General features: G+C 37.7%; 1 protein-coding gene across 4 annotated transcripts; it reads left to right on the top strand.

Moving 5' to 3' along the window:
- The first annotated feature begins 213 nt into the window (after positions 1-213).
- Positions 214-18,957, top strand: LOC127440826 (gastrula zinc finger protein XlCGF8.2DB-like). 4 transcript variants are annotated; one of them, XM_051697771.1, is made up of 3 exons: positions 222-366; positions 13,204-13,265; positions 13,773-18,957. In XM_051697771.1, the coding sequence occupies exon 3, from the start codon at positions 13,778-13,780 to the stop codon at positions 14,792-14,794; it is 1,017 nt and encodes a 338-aa protein (XP_051553731.1). In that variant the 5' UTR covers positions 222-366; positions 13,204-13,265; positions 13,773-13,777; the 3' UTR covers positions 14,795-18,957. The 4 variants fall into 4 exon arrangements, with proteins under 4 accessions (XP_051553729.1, XP_051553731.1, XP_051553730.1 ...); XM_051697770.1 differs by having other exon boundaries at positions 13,204-13,447; XM_051697769.1 differs by lacking the exon at positions 13,204-13,265 and having other exon boundaries at positions 214-366; positions 13,773-18,956.
- Positions 18,958-19,771: the final 814 nt, after the last annotated feature.

The raw sequence follows: 19,771 nt of genomic DNA, 5'->3' as shown, positions 1-19,771 counted from the left end.
GAGAGAGAGAGAGAGAGAGAGACAGAGAGCGTGCGTGCGTGTCAGCTTTATTATTATTATTATTATTATTATTATTATTATTATAGCCAGGATATAAAACAATTAAAAAAAAATCATACATACAATTTCCAAGTGTGTGCCATCAGGTTTGCCTTGTTAAAATTAATTAGGTTACGTCATTAAACACGCCCCCGACGCCATTTTGACTAAAACACTTTTGCAAACAAGCAGGATTAATTCACGGTTTATCAACTGAAATCTGCGAACACATTATCGTTAAGATGGAGTTTATTAAACAGGAGAGTGAAGACAAGAGTGATTCAGAACCATGTAGAGTAAAAAATGAAGATACCGAGGAACAAATAGGTTGGTGTATATTCATGATTTTTCATTAATCACTGAGGAACCTAAAGCCTTGTTTATACTTTTGCTTGGAATCGCAGCGGGTCTTGCGCTCGCAGCTCAACGCATTTAAGGCCCAAACATACTTTACGTAAGTACGTGAACGCAGACGCATCTTGCTACACAAGCTCGATTTCACGCGTCGTTGCATTGTGAAATGTATCGGAGTGCAATTCTCAGCGCTACAGCGGGGTTTATTTTTATCAATCAACAACTGTCATAGCATAGCAGCAATTTGAGGAGAGTAGGGCTGCAACAACTAATCAATAACATCGATAATGGAAATCATCGAAAACGAATTTCATTATCGATTAGTTGGATATTTGCAGCGAGCACGGAGAAGCCCCGTCAGTGACGTCACTTCACAGCCCAGTGACGTCACTTCACAGCTCAGTGAAAAATGTGTTGCATGATAAAACTCGTTTGGAAAAACAACGGAGACAATTTGTAGCGCGCACGAGAGCACTTGATAAACACTTCAAAGAAGATCATAATAAACATACAATTTAATGTGGACTGGTTGAGCTGTTTGATGCGCTTAAGAGTTGTTTCTCTCCAGCGCATCACTTACATTTTACTGCTATTTTCTGTGTTTTATAATGTAAACATGTTATGAATTCAAAATCAGCCGCGTATTTCGCAAAACCACAGCCGAGTCTCTGTTAAACTCTAACGAGCAAGCGAGCACGCGCATCCGCGTCAGTCAAACCGATCTTAATGGAGAAGCGCAATCATATCGATTAAACTGACCAACATCATACCACGATTTCAGTTTCAATGTAATCAACTGTGCAGCTTTCATGATATCAGACTGAAGTCTCAGCAGTCAAGGTGTGCCGGTTTTCAAAGTGTTTTCTCCTGCTCATGTCTGCACTGCGTTTACAGATCATTGTACTATATTAAACTGTGTATAATGCTGAATATAATGTATAATCATGCTAACGGTCCTGATAATGCCACATCATGTAATGTCTGATATCTCTAGTAAATGTATACAATTGCAAACATTATTTACACAATTTTATGAAAAGAATAGTTTAGAAACATGTAATCAGTGAAAATACTATTTTAAAAACTATAATATTAAAATACTTAAATGTATATAATCAGCGACAGTGTACAAGCATACTGTATGTATCTAACATAATTATGTATTTTTCAGTTGGGCCAAATTATTAACATTTCTGTTCTCCAGTCACTGTTGTCCCACTCCATGCCCTATGTATCAATTTACTCTTTAATGATGAGCTTTTGTTTGTTTTTTGTTTTGTTTTTTTTTACATTTACAAGATAAGCAACTGTTTCACATATGCCCTGAAAGTAATACATTTAAACTTAACTTTTTATGATTCAGGCTTTTTAAAGTTTGAGAGTAAGAATCATTAATTCAATATTGTAAATCAAACCAAATCCTTACGCACTTTATCATTTCAGTTTTTTGAAAAATCATATTTTAATAAAATACAGGAAATAAAATTTCATTTTTATCAGATTAATCATAGAAATAATCGAAGGTTAATCGATTATTAAAATAATAATTAGTTGCAGCCCTAGAGGAGAGTCTTGCCGAAAAAGTTAGACTATACAAACATATTTTCTGTCGTCTTATTAGCAAATAAAAAAGCACACTGCTCTGTCAACATGTTGACTCCATCACATCTGGTTTTGTGGCACCTAAAAAACTCTTTCGCCAAGGTTTGTAACCACCAGAGCAAAGCAGTACCACACATAATGTATGTACAACGCATATCACGTGAGTGTTGAGTGGAGCGGTGATAATTCCACTAGAGCGGAGAGCACCTTTTTGAAGATTCCACTCCACTTGCTCAACCCAGAATGCGCTTTTTGATATGCTGGTTTTGGAAATAAGCAATAGGTTTGAGGTTATGGAGTTCAAACATCGTGTAAGTGAAGTTGCAGACCTTATACATAAATGCAAAGTAAAAATTAAAGCTTAGAATGAGGAAGGAGAAGAAATCAAAAGGGAGTGGAGAGACTGTGAGTTAGCAAGCGTCACATTGCAAGAGAGCACGAGGATGTTTTACGCAAACATGGTAGTGCAGTACAAGGTGAGCTAGTAGGCAACACTACCATTTGATAATAAATTAAGATATAAGTAGTAAGGTATCTTGTTATTTTGCAATCATGTCATTGCAGCTGCCAGCTAGATGCAGGATCGTTCTGTGGGGATGCAAACATTAGAGCACCCTCAATTGAATATGTAAGCTTAATAATACTGTATATTGGCAAAGCATATTTCCTTGAATCTCTATGATTGAGCATCAATACATTTGAAACTCTGTCTTACTAAAGCCATATTTATTTATTTAAATTCTGTAATAGTTTGGTAATACATTTCGGCACCTCGACAAGGTTACAAACATGTCCATGTTTGTCAGTATTTCTACCTTATTTTCATTTTGAGAAGACAAACACCTGGACATACTGGCCAAAGTGATCAGCTTCAATTTGGACTGGACAGCTCCCATAACAAGGCACTTAAGTTCATCTTTATAAAGAACTGTTTGGGAAACAGGCGTTAGTCCGTCGTAAAATAATGAGCGACGTTAGTTAAGATGATTGTTAAAGCTTAAGTTGTAACGTTATGGAGAAACCCAGCCCTTTTCTGGATAATTTAATATGCCCTTTACTGGATGGGAAATTGCTCATTTTAATTTACAGACCCAAAGTCTGATAGGATTAAATCAGTATGTATCAAAGCTACAGTATAATCATTCTGAGGAGACAACTGAAAAACAATTATGAATTTCACTTTTACCTGTAATATTTTTCCCAGTCCATGTTTTCATTATTATTGGACTTATTTTTAGACTTTTTAGAGACATAAATGCAATCCAATTATTGATCCTACAGTAACTATATATTTTAAATAAAAAATCTAAACAAACAGTAAATGTAATGGCATATTTCATTTATTTATTCTTTTATAAAGTTACACTATTACAACAAAATGTTTATCTTTAACTACACAATGTCATATGAAACACCTGTCAGTAACTGCACTGCTTGAAGTCTAATAAGTTTAAAGTTAGACATTAAATACTGTTCCAGTGACAGTTTAGACTATAATATGGTTTCACTATTAACCACGATTAAAAATGTCATGGTTAAAGATCCTTTGAGTCAGTGCTTTCTTTACGCTAATAGACAATGATGATCAAACTGATGACTTGCTCAAGCAATCAACTAGACAGATAAATAAACCCATGTCATAACATAAAATTATATAATTAACATTAATCTTAGAACATAACTATTACCCCCAATAACTTTTAATTAATAACACCCCAAACTGTACCTAGACCTGCACAGACGTACCTCATTAATTATGCAATGACAACAGCCAATAGCAAGTCCTCAGGCATAAACAGCAACAGACGTTACAGTATCTTCCTGGTAAGGACTATAATTCGATGTGGTTTTAGCAGATGATATTCATTTAAATTGGTAAATGTGCCATTTTGCCCTTTGCACAAAGAAAAGTGAAAATATGCAGACATCTGATCGGTCCATCTAACTACTGACCTAAAAAAGCCCCGGACCATGAATAAAAAAAAAAAGGCAGAAATGAATGTAAGCAAATGAGGGTGCACTGAGAAAGCAGAAAGCCGCTCTTTCGTAGTGGAAGCGTTATGTACAGGCAAGGCTGTGCTCGCGTCATGGTTTCAGGGGTGGCTATTGCCATAGTTACAATCAACAAGAACTCCATAGATACAGTTGGCAACGCGTCATTCCCGGGGGTTTAGCGTGGGTGAAAGCAAAACTTTGTTACAGTAGTTACTCAAACATTCCTATGAGGAAAAATGGGAGAAATGTCTGACAAATTTGGCTATTTTAACAATGACAAATATGATGAAAAGCTGTTGTGTAGTTTTTGCACTCCAAACAATGCCGAAAAACTCAAAACAGATTTTTTTAGTCCAAAGAAGAGCGCTGCGGTGCTAGATACGTGCTTTAATGTATTTGGGAAACATCGGAGCAGATTCAAGACTAAAAGGGTACGTTTACACGACAACGATGTACTAAAAACAGAAAAGTTTTTCCTTTGCGTTTTTGAAAAGTTTCACGTACAGACGACAACGTTGTCAAAATGATCTCCGTTCACACGGATCCGCGAAAACGACTAAAGCTGTATTATGCATGCCAGGCCAATAGTTGGTGATGCCACTTTATAAAAAAAAACACTACGCGCCTGCGCACGTAAGCATTCTTCCACAGAGCGGTGAATACAAACAATGAAGATGGCGAAAGCATCGAGCAATTTTGTCTGGATGGTTGATGAGGTTGCTTTATTGCTATAATTACTTTGCTGGAGAAGCATCAGTAAACTCAAGCTCTTGAGCAGCACAAACACAGACCTGTAGTCCGCCATTATAGTTTTGAATGTCTCGCGCGTTGTTTTGAAGTACTCGCTCGCATGCCTATAGACTGAACGCGTAATACGCGTGCGCATGACGTCATCGTTTTCACAAATTCTCGTTTTTGTATGTTTACACGGAGATGGTAACGGCATCGTTTTCAAAAACTTGCACTTTGAAACCCGTTTTCAAAAGTTTGCGTTTTCAGGCCCCAAAACGCCGTTGTCATGTAAACGAACAGCCAAAACGCATAAAACGTTTTCCGTTTTTAGTTGAAAACGTTGTCGTGTAAACAGCCCCTAAATCGATTATCATATCTTCACAACAGTGGCTCCAGCAGAGACATAATCATGAGTTAACACCAGAAAACAAGTGTTTTTTTTCTGGTAAACTTGCTATGAAATTTTAGCATTTTTAAGTGTACAATCATTTCAATAATCATAAATCATATTAAAAGGTATAAATGAAAATGTTTTAAGATACCAATCGTATGACTAAATATTAACGTTACAATCATAAATGTAAACTTCTGTCTTGAGGTGACCTGGCGCTGCTAAGAAACTACTTTATGGCTCAGCAGCTTGCAGCCACAGTGCTCTTCTTTGGGCTTATATTTCCGTAATTTGGCAGGTAATAAACAATCAGTTTCTGTTTTCTGGCATTGTTTTAAGTGCAAAAAACTACACAACACATTTTCATATTGTTTTTCGTTTTTTAAATTTCTCACCGTTTTCCTCAAAGGAATGTATGAGTTACTATGGTAACAGCACTTTGCTTCCCCCACGAGTGGGTGGGGCCTCCTTGCCGACTGTATCTATTGTGTGAAGTCTCTTACACACCAACAGCAGCAGCAGACTTGCAATTGCTGTGAGAGAAAAATTCACCTATTTTACCTCACCTCGTGGAGAAATACCCTGGCAACACTCAGTTGTATAATTTAGACGCTATGAACCAAACAGATTTTAAACCGGGCTCTCTGTGTTTCTTTAACGGTTTATATAGTTCATACAGTAGTTCAGTCAAATCAGTAGTTAGTCATAATCAGCTGAGAACATGAGATAAACGAATGATAAAGTAAAAAGGGCACTTGCTTATTTAACAATTCACAATAATTTATTGTTTGTTTATTTATAATTTCATTAGAACTGAAAAATACTTTCTGTATGGTTTATGACTAGCATGGACTTCATGACTGAGTTCTGTTTACTTAATTTTTTTTAAAATTTTTTTTTGCACTTTATTTTATCTGGGTAACAAACTCGTACACTCACAAGCTCCCAAGCACTGGCATTTTTTTTTAAATTAATATCTCTACAAGATTTTTGAGGGATCATACAACTCTTCCATGTTTTCAGCAGTCTGCTATGAGCTCAGTAAAATGTTGTATAACTGACTATGAATAAAGCATTTCAATAATTTCAAAAGTCCAACGCGGCTGCCGCAGCCGCTCATAGAAAGATAAAATATTTTTGTCTCTCGCAGAGCCTGCCGCGAAGAGCTGTACACGTGAAAGTGGCATGATTGTGGATTTGTGGATTTGCAAGCCGCCTGCAATGTTTACATCAGCCATCAGAATGGGGAAAAACTTTGATCTCAGTGATTTGGACCGTGGCATGATTGTTGGTGCCAGATAGGATGGTTAGAGTATTTCTGTAACTGCTGATCTCCTGGGATTTTCACACACAACAATCTCTAGAATTTACTCAGAATGGTGCCAAAAACAAAACATCCAGTGAGTGTCATTTTTGTGGACAGAAATGCCTTGTTGATTAGAGAGGTCAACAGAGAATGGCCAGACTGCTTCAAACTGACAAGTCTACGGTAACTCAGATAACCGCTCTGTACAATTGTGGTGAGAAGAATATCATCTCGGAATGCTATTCTGAGATGTGGGTTGGCGCTGTTTTGGCAGAACGAGGGGGACCTACGCAATATTAGGCAAGTGATTTTAATGTTGTGGCTGATTGGTGTATAGCCTTAGAGTGATTCACACCTTACTATTTCCCTTAACCCAAGGGAGGTAGAAAGTTTTTTTTAGAGCTTTTGTTTGAGCTGAAAAAGGTGCTGTGTTTGCACTCAAGTGTGCTGGGGAATCTCGGAGAATGATGTAAGAGAGAACCCCCACTATCACCATGCAATATGGCGGTAGGTGAGAAGAAATCTTAAGGAAATAAACACAGCTACAAACAAATGGATTAATTTCAGATTATTTTACTCTGAATAGGGGCACTCGGCAGGCTTGCCCTCTTTCCCCATTATTGTTCTGTCTTGCCCTGGAACCATTAGCAGCCGCGATAAGAAAGGAGGATGATTTTCCAGGGGTGACAGCGGGAGGTGTGGCACATAAGCTTCTGCTTTACGCAGATGATATTTTATTATTTGTCTCTGAACCTACTAGATCTATGCCTTGCCTCCACAGAATGATTAATTCCTTTTCCAAATTCTCAGGATACTAAGTCAATTGGTCTAAATCCAAAGCTTTGGTGCTGACAGCATACTGCCCAGAAACGGCTTTCCAGCCAGGCACCTTCCAGTGGCCCAAACAGGGCATTAAGGATTTGGGGATTTTATTCCCAGCAAATTTATCTGATTTAGTTAGTTAATTTTGACCCTTTAATAAAAAGGTTTTCGAGCGATGTGGACAGGTGGGCTTCATTACATTTATCGATGATTGGGAAGGTTAATATTATTAAAATGAATTGTATTCCAAAATTCAACTACCTGCTTCAGTCTCTCCCTGTAGATGTCCCCCTCTCTTATTTCAAGCAATTTGATGGCATTGCGAAGTCCTTTATTTGGAATGGTAAACGCCCCATGTTAAATTTCAATAAGTTACATAGGCCAATTGATAATGGTGGGTTAGGCCTACCCAAGATTTTGTTTTATGGGTTAGACGTTTGGCTCATTGGTCGCTTCCACCTGAGAGAGCCCCTCCCTGGTTTTGTATTGAAAAGGAAGTTCTTGCCCCTATCTCGCCACTACAAAGCCTTTCGATCAAACTAGCCGGAGAGGTTAAGTCACACCCCGTTATTTTGCATTTGCACTCGATATGGAGAAAAGTGTCCAGCTTGTTTAATTCGGATATTTATTTAAACGCAGCCTCGAGCATATGGCTGAATAAGTCCCCTTTTTGTTGGTCAGATTGGATTGTGAGGGAGGTTAATGCACTTGGTGACCTATATGAGGGTGGAGTATTGAGACCTTTTGAAAATTTTGGTTCAACATTTTGGTTCATATATTTTGGCAAGTATTTACAGTGTCGCCACCTACTCCGCACTATTTTTGGGAGTGGCACACACCCCCCTAAAGCGGCAGGTGCTTTGGGAGAGGTGATTGCTGCTTTTGGAAAAGGCCATGAAGCATCAGTGTATTACTCCCTACTAATTCTGAGTCTGGGGGATGGAGCCTTGACTTCTCAAGAGAGTATGGGAAAAGATTTGAATTTGGTATTGGAGGATGGAGTGTGGACTAAGATTCTTAAAAATGTCAAGTCTGTATCTAGAGATGGAAGGGTTCGCCTTATGCAATTTAAGATTTTACATAGATTTTATTGGACCCACTCTAGATTATATAGGCTTGGTCTTAAAGACACACCCACTTGCTGGCGATGCCAATCAGAAGTTGGAGACACTACCCATGTCTTTTTGGGGGGGTGTTAAGATCCAGGAGTTTTGGTCGAGGGTTCAGAGGTATTTGTGTGATGTTTTGAACACTCAGGTTTTGCTTTGTCCCAGACTCTGTATTTTGGGTGATGGGGCGGTCATGCATTTAGGGGATAATCACATAAAAAATTGGGTTCTGACCAGTCTCATGATCGGCAGGCAAGTAATTTTAAGGGGCTGGAAGTCAAGTGGAGCACCCTTTTTTTCGGAGTGGTGTGTGGAAATGGGCAGGGTAGCTGCATTTGAAGAGGCGGTAAGTAGAAGGCTGGGGTTGAGGGACTTATTTGCTAAAAAATGGTGCAAATATTTAGTTATTTTGGGGGGACTCTCGGGGAGGGGATGTGGAGAGTGTAGTTTAGTTTAATCATGTATGTTTATTTTATTTATATATTTGTTTTATTTATATATAATTTTTTTTTTTTTTTTTTTTTTTTTTGGATTGTGTGTGTGTTATGTGGGACCACAGGGGTGTTCGTTAGGGGTCAGGGTGGAATTGTATTAGTAGGGTTATATGTAAAATGTTGATTCTTTATATATGTGTTGAGTTTTTTTCCACTGTCATGTGCATATAAATCAATAAAAATGTTAATTACAAAAAAAAAAGGAAATAAACACAGCAGCAACTGTGGAACATTTGGAAATAAAGCGGACTAATGGATAAAATCTTCCGAAGTCTTCCTCAGACATCATGGGGCTCATTGTCTCAGATCGCTCGGCTGCAGTGTACGCAATACAATGTGACAAAAAGCAATAATGTTTCACGCTATTGTACTGTATTATGTAATTAAGATGAATCATAAACTTTATCATGTAATCATGAACACTGCCGCACTATGTGACTGTACCGCCAATGATTTTCCCTTTAAAACATAATCGTGGTAACAAATATAAAATTCAACAGGCGACCATGTATAAATTATATACAGTATAATAAGACCAAATGACCAAGAATGATCTTACAGGACACTGGGCTTTTTAACTTTATCGATGTAAAATTTTACTGTTTATGTGGTCAAATGTGTATTTATTCAAAGGCATATTGTTTGTCTGCTGGATGTATTTTACTTACCATATGTATCAAAACTGATGAAAAAACAAAAAGGTTAGATAAAGCGAGTCTAGAACCTGTTCTACAGCACACGAGCCAGTCGCGCTGCCCATAGGCTATCAGTTTATGTGTGTTAATTGTGAACTATTATGAACTTTTGTCTGCTCAACACCATCCTCTGTAACTTTAAAGTTGTATCATATATGATAACACAATAAAGATATTTTAATCTCATCATGCTTATGAGGTGGGTTTTAATTAAACCACTCAAGTCATTCTTATTTGTGTAGCGCTTTTCACACTGACAAATGACGTTTCAAAGCAGCTGTACAGGAAATTATAACAGAATTTAAAGCATTAATGTCTTGGTCATCATTGTGCAGTCTGATAAAAATGTAATTGTAGATTGTGCCTTAAGTAAATAATATCTGTATTTAGACCCCCAGTGAGCAAGCCAAATGTGACCGAGTCAAGAAACAAAGCCTTCCATAAGATGTTTGTTAATGGAGTAAAATAACCTTGGGAGAATCAAGGCTCACTTTGAGGGCCAGTTCCCTTCTGGCTAAACAGTATGAATATAATGGCAATAATAGTTATTTACAGTATGTGTAGAACAAGACATGGTTTAAATTAGTAAACTAAGTAAATGTTAGAGGCCAATGTTTAAACGAAATGATTTTGTATGAACTGTAAAATTAGTGACAAAGATGCATGTAGATGGATTGTCCTTTCAGGGCTCCAGACTAAAAAAAATGACGTAGGATCCATTGGCTCCTATTCTGAAACATTTTTAGTTTTGGTCTGTTTTTAGCTGTTTTTAGTCGCCAGATCACAGAATTGCTCAAGTTAGATTGCTGTTCAGAAACGAGATAGAAAGCTGAAGAAAAGGAAGACAGCTGATAACCCATTAATCAGAGGTCTAATAAACAGAATATATTGTTGAGAAGATAGGTTTGCATTCCCTTTTGTCTCAAATGTTCACACCCCTTTCATAATTTATACAAATATAAGAGATACGATTTTTTTATTTAGTACTGCTCTTCACAATCTACAATACAGATATTTACATAAAGGATAGTATGCATATAGTAGTTTGTTGTCTTCTTGCACATCAGTGAATGTTTGCACCTTGTGTATTAGTTGTGTACAAGTCCCTCAACTGTCCTAAGTGTCAAAAGCTTGATCATATATATATATATATTTTATTTATTTTTTTTATTTTTTTTACGGATACCGGATGGCCCAGACACAGAGACCACGAGTGCAATCTGAAAGATATCCCAGATGCAGTTTGAGTTACTCCAATCCCAATCAGTAATTAACAGAAGAAATAAAAAAGTGGTACACAGTATGGGACTTTTAATTATAAAAAGCCCGAAATACACTTGGGACTCTTATTTTGAAATGTCTGCACTCCCAGATGTGAGGACACTGACGGCTGATTCACTGAGAAAGTGAATCTAACCTGAGCTCCAGAGTTCAAACCCTCAGTTCTTTTCGGGTAGGGATGGGCGATACCACTTATTTTCTTTTCGATCTGATACCAAGTACTTTTAGGCCAAAATCGCCGATACCAATACGATACCTCTAATGAACTGAATTTTTACGATTCTTTGGATAAAATTAGTAACTTAAATTATTACGTTTTTTTATTATTTTATATATTTATAGGCCTAAACAAAGTTATTAGGCTGCTTTGTTTACCCTTTAAAAATTAGTAAGTATAAGCCATAAAACCACAAAATTAACCATAGATATTATATGGTTACTATTACTAAAACCAAGGTACAATATGTATTCTACAGTAATGCTGTAGTAAAACCATGGTTAATTGTAAAAAACCTTGGTTACTGCCAAAAAGAAAAGGGGAAAAAAAAACAGTTACTACAGTAATGGTTACTAGTCATGGTTTATACATTATTACTACAGTAAATCCATGGGTAGTTTTCATAAGGGTATCATTTGTTAACTAGCATTACAGATGTGTAACTGAAATGAGAAAATGGGCAAATTTGTGTCTTTTCACAAAGTCAGAAAAAAACAACATATGCCCATTTTCTCATTGGAAATAGGTACATTTTAAAATATCACTGTCCAGGTCACAAAAGCAAATTTGTGGGGAATAATAGCCATTTTCTATACCTTTGAGGCATACGCAATTAGGAAATAACGCTTACTACCCAGGAACAAAAATTGTGTTACACAGTGTTATCAATTTTTTAACAACCCTAAATTTAAATAAACCTGTAAAAATGGTCACACAAGCCCTTTATAATACATGTCACGTTTAGGTTTGTCATTACTTAGTGTGAATAACTCCAGATGCTGTTTTTCTGTCATTACCTCAGGAAAGCGCTGCTCCCTCTTTGAACAAGCGCTATGACTGAAAGTGTGAGCGCTGTCTGACTGCTGGTGTATTTCAGCATTTCTGCTTGTCAAGATGAGCAGGGAAAAAAATAGTTCTGGCGCCATGCAACTATTCACTCATATAATAATTTTTTTCCACTTTTGAAGCTTATGAGATGCATTAATACTCATGTAATCTAAATAATAAGATCACTAATTAAAAAAACCCCTTCAGAATCGATATTTTTATGTGAGGATCGATATTCTTGATACCACATCAGTATCGGAAGTATCGATACTTTAGTATCGATCCGCCCATCCCTATTTTCGGGTGATTCATGAAAAACTCTGTTCAAAAGAGTCATTTGTTCATGACTCTCTTGCACTGGGTTTGTTGTTGCGTGCGGTGCAGCGAGCTAGTCATCACAACAGAACGGGTGAAAAGCAGCGCGAGACACACTGGTGGTGCGCGCTCTAAAGATGTATTCAATAACTCAAGATGATATCTGACGAAACTGCATATGAGCACACACAACCCAACTGTCGCCAGTGGCGACTAGATGCTAAATTATTGTCACAATCAATTATTTTTGGTCGCATTTGCGACCATTTTAGTCGCAGTCTGGAGCCCTGCCTTTGTTTAGTTGGTATTTAATTCATTGTATATGTATTCCATTTCAAGAGACCGTAGTCCATCCTTTTACCTGGACGGTACAGGCAACAGTCAGTGAAGGGCATTGCAGTCCGGCTGGTAACTTATGGCAGGTAATTTTGGTGAAGTCCATCCTAAGTCCAAGGTTCAGGCAGTGACACATGAAGTATTCCAACCACTCTGTTTCAGGCTGCGTCCAAAACATAGCATAGATGTATCCTTTGCTGCCTATGAAATCCAGTATTCCTGTGCGTGCAGATCCACGGCGGTTGAGCTGAAGAAAAAAAATGGCAGCCGAAGAGGCAGTTGACATCCAACTTTTGATTCCATTTCTAGCAAGAAATTAGTATTTATAGAAGTTATGGAATATACACTTGGTTATTGCCAAAACTCTCTTGATTTTGTCCTAGATTATTAGACCATTGTGGTTCGGTTGGAAGAATGAAGCAGACGCGTTACCTTTAGTGGACACGAGATGGTGATAATCAGTTGCTGGTATCCTAGCAACCTCAGTTTGCTGCCTCAGTAGCCTGTCCGAAACCAGTTTCTGGAGGTACCTTTTGTACGCAAAAGCTGTCTGTTGAATCATTGACTAATAGGGCAGCGAGGCAACAAGACAGCTAACTTTGATTTCGGACACATCCTTAGTCTACCACTACCGACATAACATGTGTAACCGGTGTTAATTAATTAGATGTTGTTTTTTTTTTTCAGACTTGAAAAGGAACGGGCGTTACTTGTCTTTCTGAACAAGAACAATTGAGGAGCTGCAGCAGGTCGTTTCACTGTGAAAACATTGTCCTTTTAACATTATTTGCAGTAGTTTTACTCTGCCTCAAAAGCACAAACACATCTGCAGGACCTTTCCTCGAATGGGATTGAGGCACTGAGTGCGCACCGTGCGAAAAAAATAAATAAAAAATTGCCATGTCACCGTGCGAAACAGAGCTTTGCAGAGGTGAGGCGACAGCCTCGTGAACAAGTGGCTGCATCTAGTATAAACCACGCATAATGTAACAAAGCCTCATGCAGTTACTTTGTGACTAAGTTAAAACATCATAGGATCTGTAAATTAACAGTTGAATTAGGACAATCAAGAGGAAAATGTATGAACCAGATTTTATATATACAAAGTATATTAATATACAGATTTGAAATTTAATTTTAAATGAATTAACATCAATTGAGGATCACATAAAAAACTGCCATTTGAAATTGAGTCACTTATTTCTATTCGTCACATTTTTCACGCTTGAAATTAATTTTAACTATGTTCATTTTAGACCTGATGGAAGTGAAAGAGGAAAGTCAAGAACTGACATTGGAGGAGAAACATCAGTATGAAGAACCTCAATTCAAAACTGAAGAAAAACCTTTTAGTTGCTCAGAGACTGAAAATTTCTCACAAAAAAGACGTCGAAGAACTGGAGCCCAAATTTTTTTCACATGCCTTCAATGTAAAGAGAGTTTCACATCTAAAGAACAACTTATGTGTCACTTTAGAGTTCACTCTGGAGAGAAGCCTTTCCCGTGCGATCAGTGTGGAAAGAGTTTCATTCATAAAGCAAGCCTTAAGAATCACATGAGAATTCACTCTGGAAAGAGGCCCTACAAATGTGATCAGTGTGGAAAGAGTTATATACATAGAGATAACCTTAATGATCACATGAGAATTCACACTGGAGAGAAGCCTTTCTCATGCCATCAGTGTGGAAAGAGTTTCACAATGAGAGGAAGTCTTCAGAAGCACATGAGGATTCACACTGGAGAGAAGCCTTTCACATGCCTTCAATGTGGAAAGAATTTTACGCATAAAGGAAACCTTGAGGTTCACAAAAGAATTCACACTGGAGAGAAGCCTTTCACATGCCCTCAGTGTGGGAAGTATTTTACACACAAAGGAAACCTTGCTGTTCACACACGAATTCACACTGGAGCGAAGCCTTACACATGCCCTCAGTGTGGGAAGAGTTTTACATATCAAGCACACCTAGTAGGTCATATGGAGATGCATTCAGGAGAGAAATTACACCACTGTTCTCAGTGTGGCAAGAGTTTCACTGAGGCAAGTCATCTCCAAAAACACCTCAAAACTCATGCAACTGAGAGGCCCCACATGTGTTCTTATTGCGGCAAAAGTTTTTTATGGGTCCGCAATTTAAAAGAGCACCAGAAAATACATACCAATAAGAAACTTCATGTGTGCTTTGAGTGTGGGAAAGCCTTTACTAGAGTTGCATGCTTGAAAAAGCATGAAAGAATTCATACAGGAAAAAACATTATAAGTGCTCAACTCATGGAATGAGTTTTACAGTTTAACAATTCCTCAAAGCACATGAGAGCATGCATAATGGAGAGATGCCACACCTCTGCCCTTCATGTGGAAAGAGTTTCAGCCAATTAACTCCTGTTTCAAAAAAGTATTGTACACATTTTCACAGTGAGCAAAGTTGCTATGAAATACCACAATTTGTGCAGGGATGTTTTCAATGTTTAGGATTGACCACCAGGGGTGATGGTCAGACTCATGTTTATCATCGAAGGAATGAGCGTTACACCAAGGCCTGTACTCTGAAGCGGGATCGATTGGGAGGTGGAGGGTCTGTCAGGGTCTGGGGCGGTGTGTCACAGCATCATCGGACTGAGCTTGTTGTCATTGCAGGCAATCTCAACGCTGTGCGTTACATGGAAGACATCCTCCTCCCTCGTGGTACCCTTCCTGCAGGCTCATTCTGACATGACCCTCCAGCATGACAATGCCACCAGCAATACTGCTCGTTCTGTGCGTGATTTCCTGCAAGACAGGAAAGTCAATGTTCTGCCATTGCCAGCAAAGAGCCCCAATCCCATTGAGCACGTCTGGGACCTGTTGGATCGAAGGGTGAGGGCTAGGGCCATTCCCCCCAGAAATGTCTGGAATCTTGCAAGTGGAAGAGTGGGGTAACATCTCGCAGCAAGAACTGGCAAATCTGGTGTAGACCATGAGGAGGAGATGCACTGCAGTACTTAATGCAGCTGGTGGCCACACCAGATACTGACTGTTACTTTTGACCCCTCCTTTGTTCAGGGACACATTATTCCATTTCTGTTAGTCACACGTCTGTGAAGCTTGTTCAGTTTATGTCTTAGTTGTTGAATCTTTTTATGTTCATACAAATATTTACACATGTTAAGTTTGCTGAAAATAAAAGCAGATGAAAGTGAGAGGATGTTTCTTTTTTTTTTTTTTTGCTGAGTTACCATCAAATAAAGAAAACATAAACATAGTGGACAAGGATAAAAATTACAAAACAAAGTATCCATCAAGTGTTGAAAGCTGGAGAAAACAAATAAGATAGTAGAGGAGGATCTAATATCCAATGTTAGACCATTCCACAATCTCGGACCAGCAACAGAAAAGGCACGATCGGGAAGTAACCTGTAAGCTGATTTTAGTGACCTGCATGAAGACTAGTGACATAACCAGGAGCCTTACCATGGACTGCATTAAAAACATAGAACAGGACCTTGTATTCCTGACACATTTAGCTAGGGGTGTCACTCCACAAACATCTGGCCGCCCATAGGCCAGTCGTAAATCCTCCGAGTAGGCAAGGAAGGCAGTGTCTCCTCAAATTCACTGGGAGGGGGGAGGGATTCACGTGAGGTGAGACACTGGCTGCGATTAGTGCTGATTCGTTCAATACGCTGTCAAATAATTGATGTGATAGTGCCTGCCTTTCATGCCACAGCATGTCTCTGCAGATCGCCATGAATGGGACGAACTGATGGAAGTGCAGAAACTATTTCCACAGAAAACAACTAACTGACACAGACAACCGCACTTTTGGTAACGTCCAAATCAAAATTAACTTCAAATTACTTGAAATCTGAAATGGAATGTGAGTGACATGCTTTTTAGTGAGCACTCGCTCTTAAAGGTACAGATCCGTTCCATCACGAACCCTGTGTTTAGCAGGAGTAGATGACGGAAAAATAATAGGCAAACGGATTGAAATATGCAAAATCTAAAGTAACAGTCAAGTCATTTTTATTTGTATAGCGTCTTTCACAACACACATCGTTTCAAAGCAGCTTTACAGAAGATCAGGCATCAACAGAAGATAAAACTGTAATATCTATAATGTCTTAGAGTCATCATTGTGTAGTTTGATAAAATACGATTGTGTATTTTTAAAAAATAAGTAATTAAATAATAATTGTATTTATAACCCCAGTGAGCAAGCCGAAGGCGACTGTGGCAAGGAACACAAAACTCCATCAGATGTTGGTTAATGGAGAAAAATAACTTTGGGAGAAACCAGGCTCACTGTGTGGGCCAGTTCCCCTCTGGCTAACCAGCATGAATATAATGCCTATAGTAGTTATTTGCAGTGCAGGTCATGTTTTAAAATGAGTAAACTAAGTGTTAACGGCCAGTGTTTATACAAAGATTTAGTATGAACTGTAAGATTAATGACTAATGTCTTTGAGGTTCAGCCTGGATTAACTGCAGAAGTTCTCATTGATGCATTGTCCTTTGTTAGTTGGCAGATGAAGGCTTTTGTTGGCAAATAATTGAAAGTCTATGTATTCCATTTTAAGAGTGTAGTCCACCATTAGACCAAGGTGATGCAGGAAGAGATCAGTGAGGTGTATCGCTGTTCAACCAACAGGTCATTAAGTCCAAGGTTCAGGCAGTGGCATATGAAGCATCCCATGTCTTATGGTTGGTAAGTCCATCGTAATAGCCTGAAGTGATGTCTGGCTTAGTCGTCATCACTCAGAGACACGTAGCAGTGGAGTCCGACACCAAGCAGGAACAGAGCTGGATCTGGCCGGCTCTAGTAACCTCAGGATATGAATCCCGAGTTTGAGACAGGGAAACAAATAGAATAATATTAGCGTAGATGCCATTACATTTTTTGCAGCGTTATAGAGCATGATCACTGTTTCTGGTTCCGGCAGACCTAACTAAAGCAGCCTAATTGTGAGTTGATGGATAAATTAGGTGTATGCCTGGCTAAATAGATGAATCTTTAGTCTAGACTTAAACTGAGTGAGTGTGTCTTTGTTAGGGAGACTATTTCATAGTTTAGGAGCCAAATAGTAAAATGATCTACCTCTTTTTGTGGATTTTGATATTCTAAGAACAATTAACAGGCCAGAATTTTGCGATCGTAATGAACGTGATGGAACATAGCATGGTAGAAGGTTACTTAAGTACTGTGGAGCTAGACCATTCAAAGCTTTGTACGTACTTAACAGAATTTTAAAATTAATACGAAATTTAACAGGTAGCCAATGTAACAATGATAAAATAGGGCTAATATGATCATATTTCTTGGTTCTAGTCAGCACTCTGGCTGCTGCATTTTGAACCAATTGAACTTGCAGGACATCCTCCCAGTAATGCATTACAATAATCTAGTCTTGAGGTCATGAATGCATTAATTCGTTTTTCGGCATCAGCAACAGAGAGCATGTGTCGTAGCTTAGCAATATTTCTGAGGTGGAAGAATGCTGTTCTACAAACACTGTAAATTAGATTTTCAAAGGACAGATTGGTATCAAATATAACACCTATGTTCTTCGCTGTAGAAGACAATGTAACAGTACATCCATCGAGAGTCAAATTATATTTTTGCAGCTTATTTTTAGAGGTTTTTGGTCCAATAATTAGTACCTCTCTTTTGTCAGAATTGAATAGAAGGAAATTTCTGGCCATCCAATCATTGATTTCATTGATACACTCTGCTAATTTGGAGAATTGTGAAATTTCTTGAAGTTTCGAAGAAATATATAGTTGGGTATCGTCGGCATAACAGTGGAAACTTATTCCACGATTCCTGATCATATCTCCCAGGGGAAGCATATATAAGGAGAAAAGCAGAGGCCCTAAAACTGATCCCTGTGGCACTCAATACTTAACTGTTATTTGATTTGACATCCTCGTTTACACAGACAAATTGGTAGCTGTCTGCTAAATAGGACCTAAACCATGCTAATGCAAGTCCACATATACCAACATAATTCTCAATCCTATTCAAGAGAATGTCGTAATCTGTGGTGTCGAAGGCAGCAACAAGATCTAAAAAATACTAGTACATAAGCAAAATGTCACTTTTCATATTGGGGTACAATGGGGCTAAAGGCACTCCTTAAGGAAAATTGCCTTTTTTTCTGGTCACAAAAATGTATCAAGATAGACAAAATGTATTTCTTTTTATTGAATACTGATGCAACAACATTTGTGTGAAAATAAATAATAATGGAAGGGGTAAAAGGCCTGCCAATTTCCTGGGGCAGAGACCTTGGTGGCTGAAGCGCAAATTTGTGGCATGGCGCGCTTAACAATCACTACAAAGTTGGAAGCACCAGAGACCTAAACTCTCACTGAACAGGGAGAACGTCAAGTCATAATAAGCTGCTCATGCAACTCTGGAAAGAACAGCACCGGCGGCAAAGCTTGGAGGTGAACACATTATATATATATATATATATATATATATATATATATATATATATAAAATAATGATAATCACTGCCTTTATCAACATAATCAAGGGGTATCTATTTCTATTAATGTTTTGTTAAATTTTTATTTTATTTTACATTATACAGTGTATATTGTTATTATTTGTATAACTTTTATTTTATTCATTACTTGGCACCTTATTTTAATTCTATTTTTATTTGTTTTGTTTTTTGTAATTATTTGTTGTGTGTATTAATGCTTTGGCAATATTGTTTGTAAACACAATCATGCCAATAAATTACTTAAAAAAATTTAACACAAATTAGAAACACAAAGCACCACCTGCTGCACAGTACATTAGGGGGCACAATACATGGGACATGAAGGGGCAATGTTATTAAAATTATATTTAGTGTATTACATAAATTACATTTACGCACAACATTGGATATTACAGTGGACATTTAGAGGTGTTAAGATGATAATGAGGAACCATAGAGTTTAACAGAGTTCGAAAATTAGGCTTATCAAAAAATTTAAATAATATTTAAAATGTATATTTCCCATTTTAGTCAAGCTATCATAGCCTTGAGCAATTTTTTTACTTGATTTATAGAGATCATAATATTGCTGATTGATATCTATTCTATTTATTTTCTAAATTAAAGCCATGTGCAATGTAAAAGGTCGATGTATATCTCAGTTGGTTTGACTTATTGGTGTGAAATGCACAGAATTTAATGGCTGTTATTCTGAATGGCAAACATTAACATACAGTACTTTGTTTTCTGACAGGAGCATGTGAATAAGATGAAATATCAGACA

The sequence above is a fragment of the Myxocyprinus asiaticus genome, chromosome 5 (genome assembly GCF_019703515.2).
Source record: "Myxocyprinus asiaticus isolate MX2 ecotype Aquarium Trade chromosome 5, UBuf_Myxa_2, whole genome shotgun sequence".
Lineage (NCBI taxonomy): Eukaryota > Metazoa > Chordata > Actinopteri > Cypriniformes > Catostomidae > Myxocyprinus > Myxocyprinus asiaticus.
The sequence above is the reverse complement of the archived record's forward strand: the minus strand, read 5'-3'. Positions and strand labels throughout refer to the sequence as shown.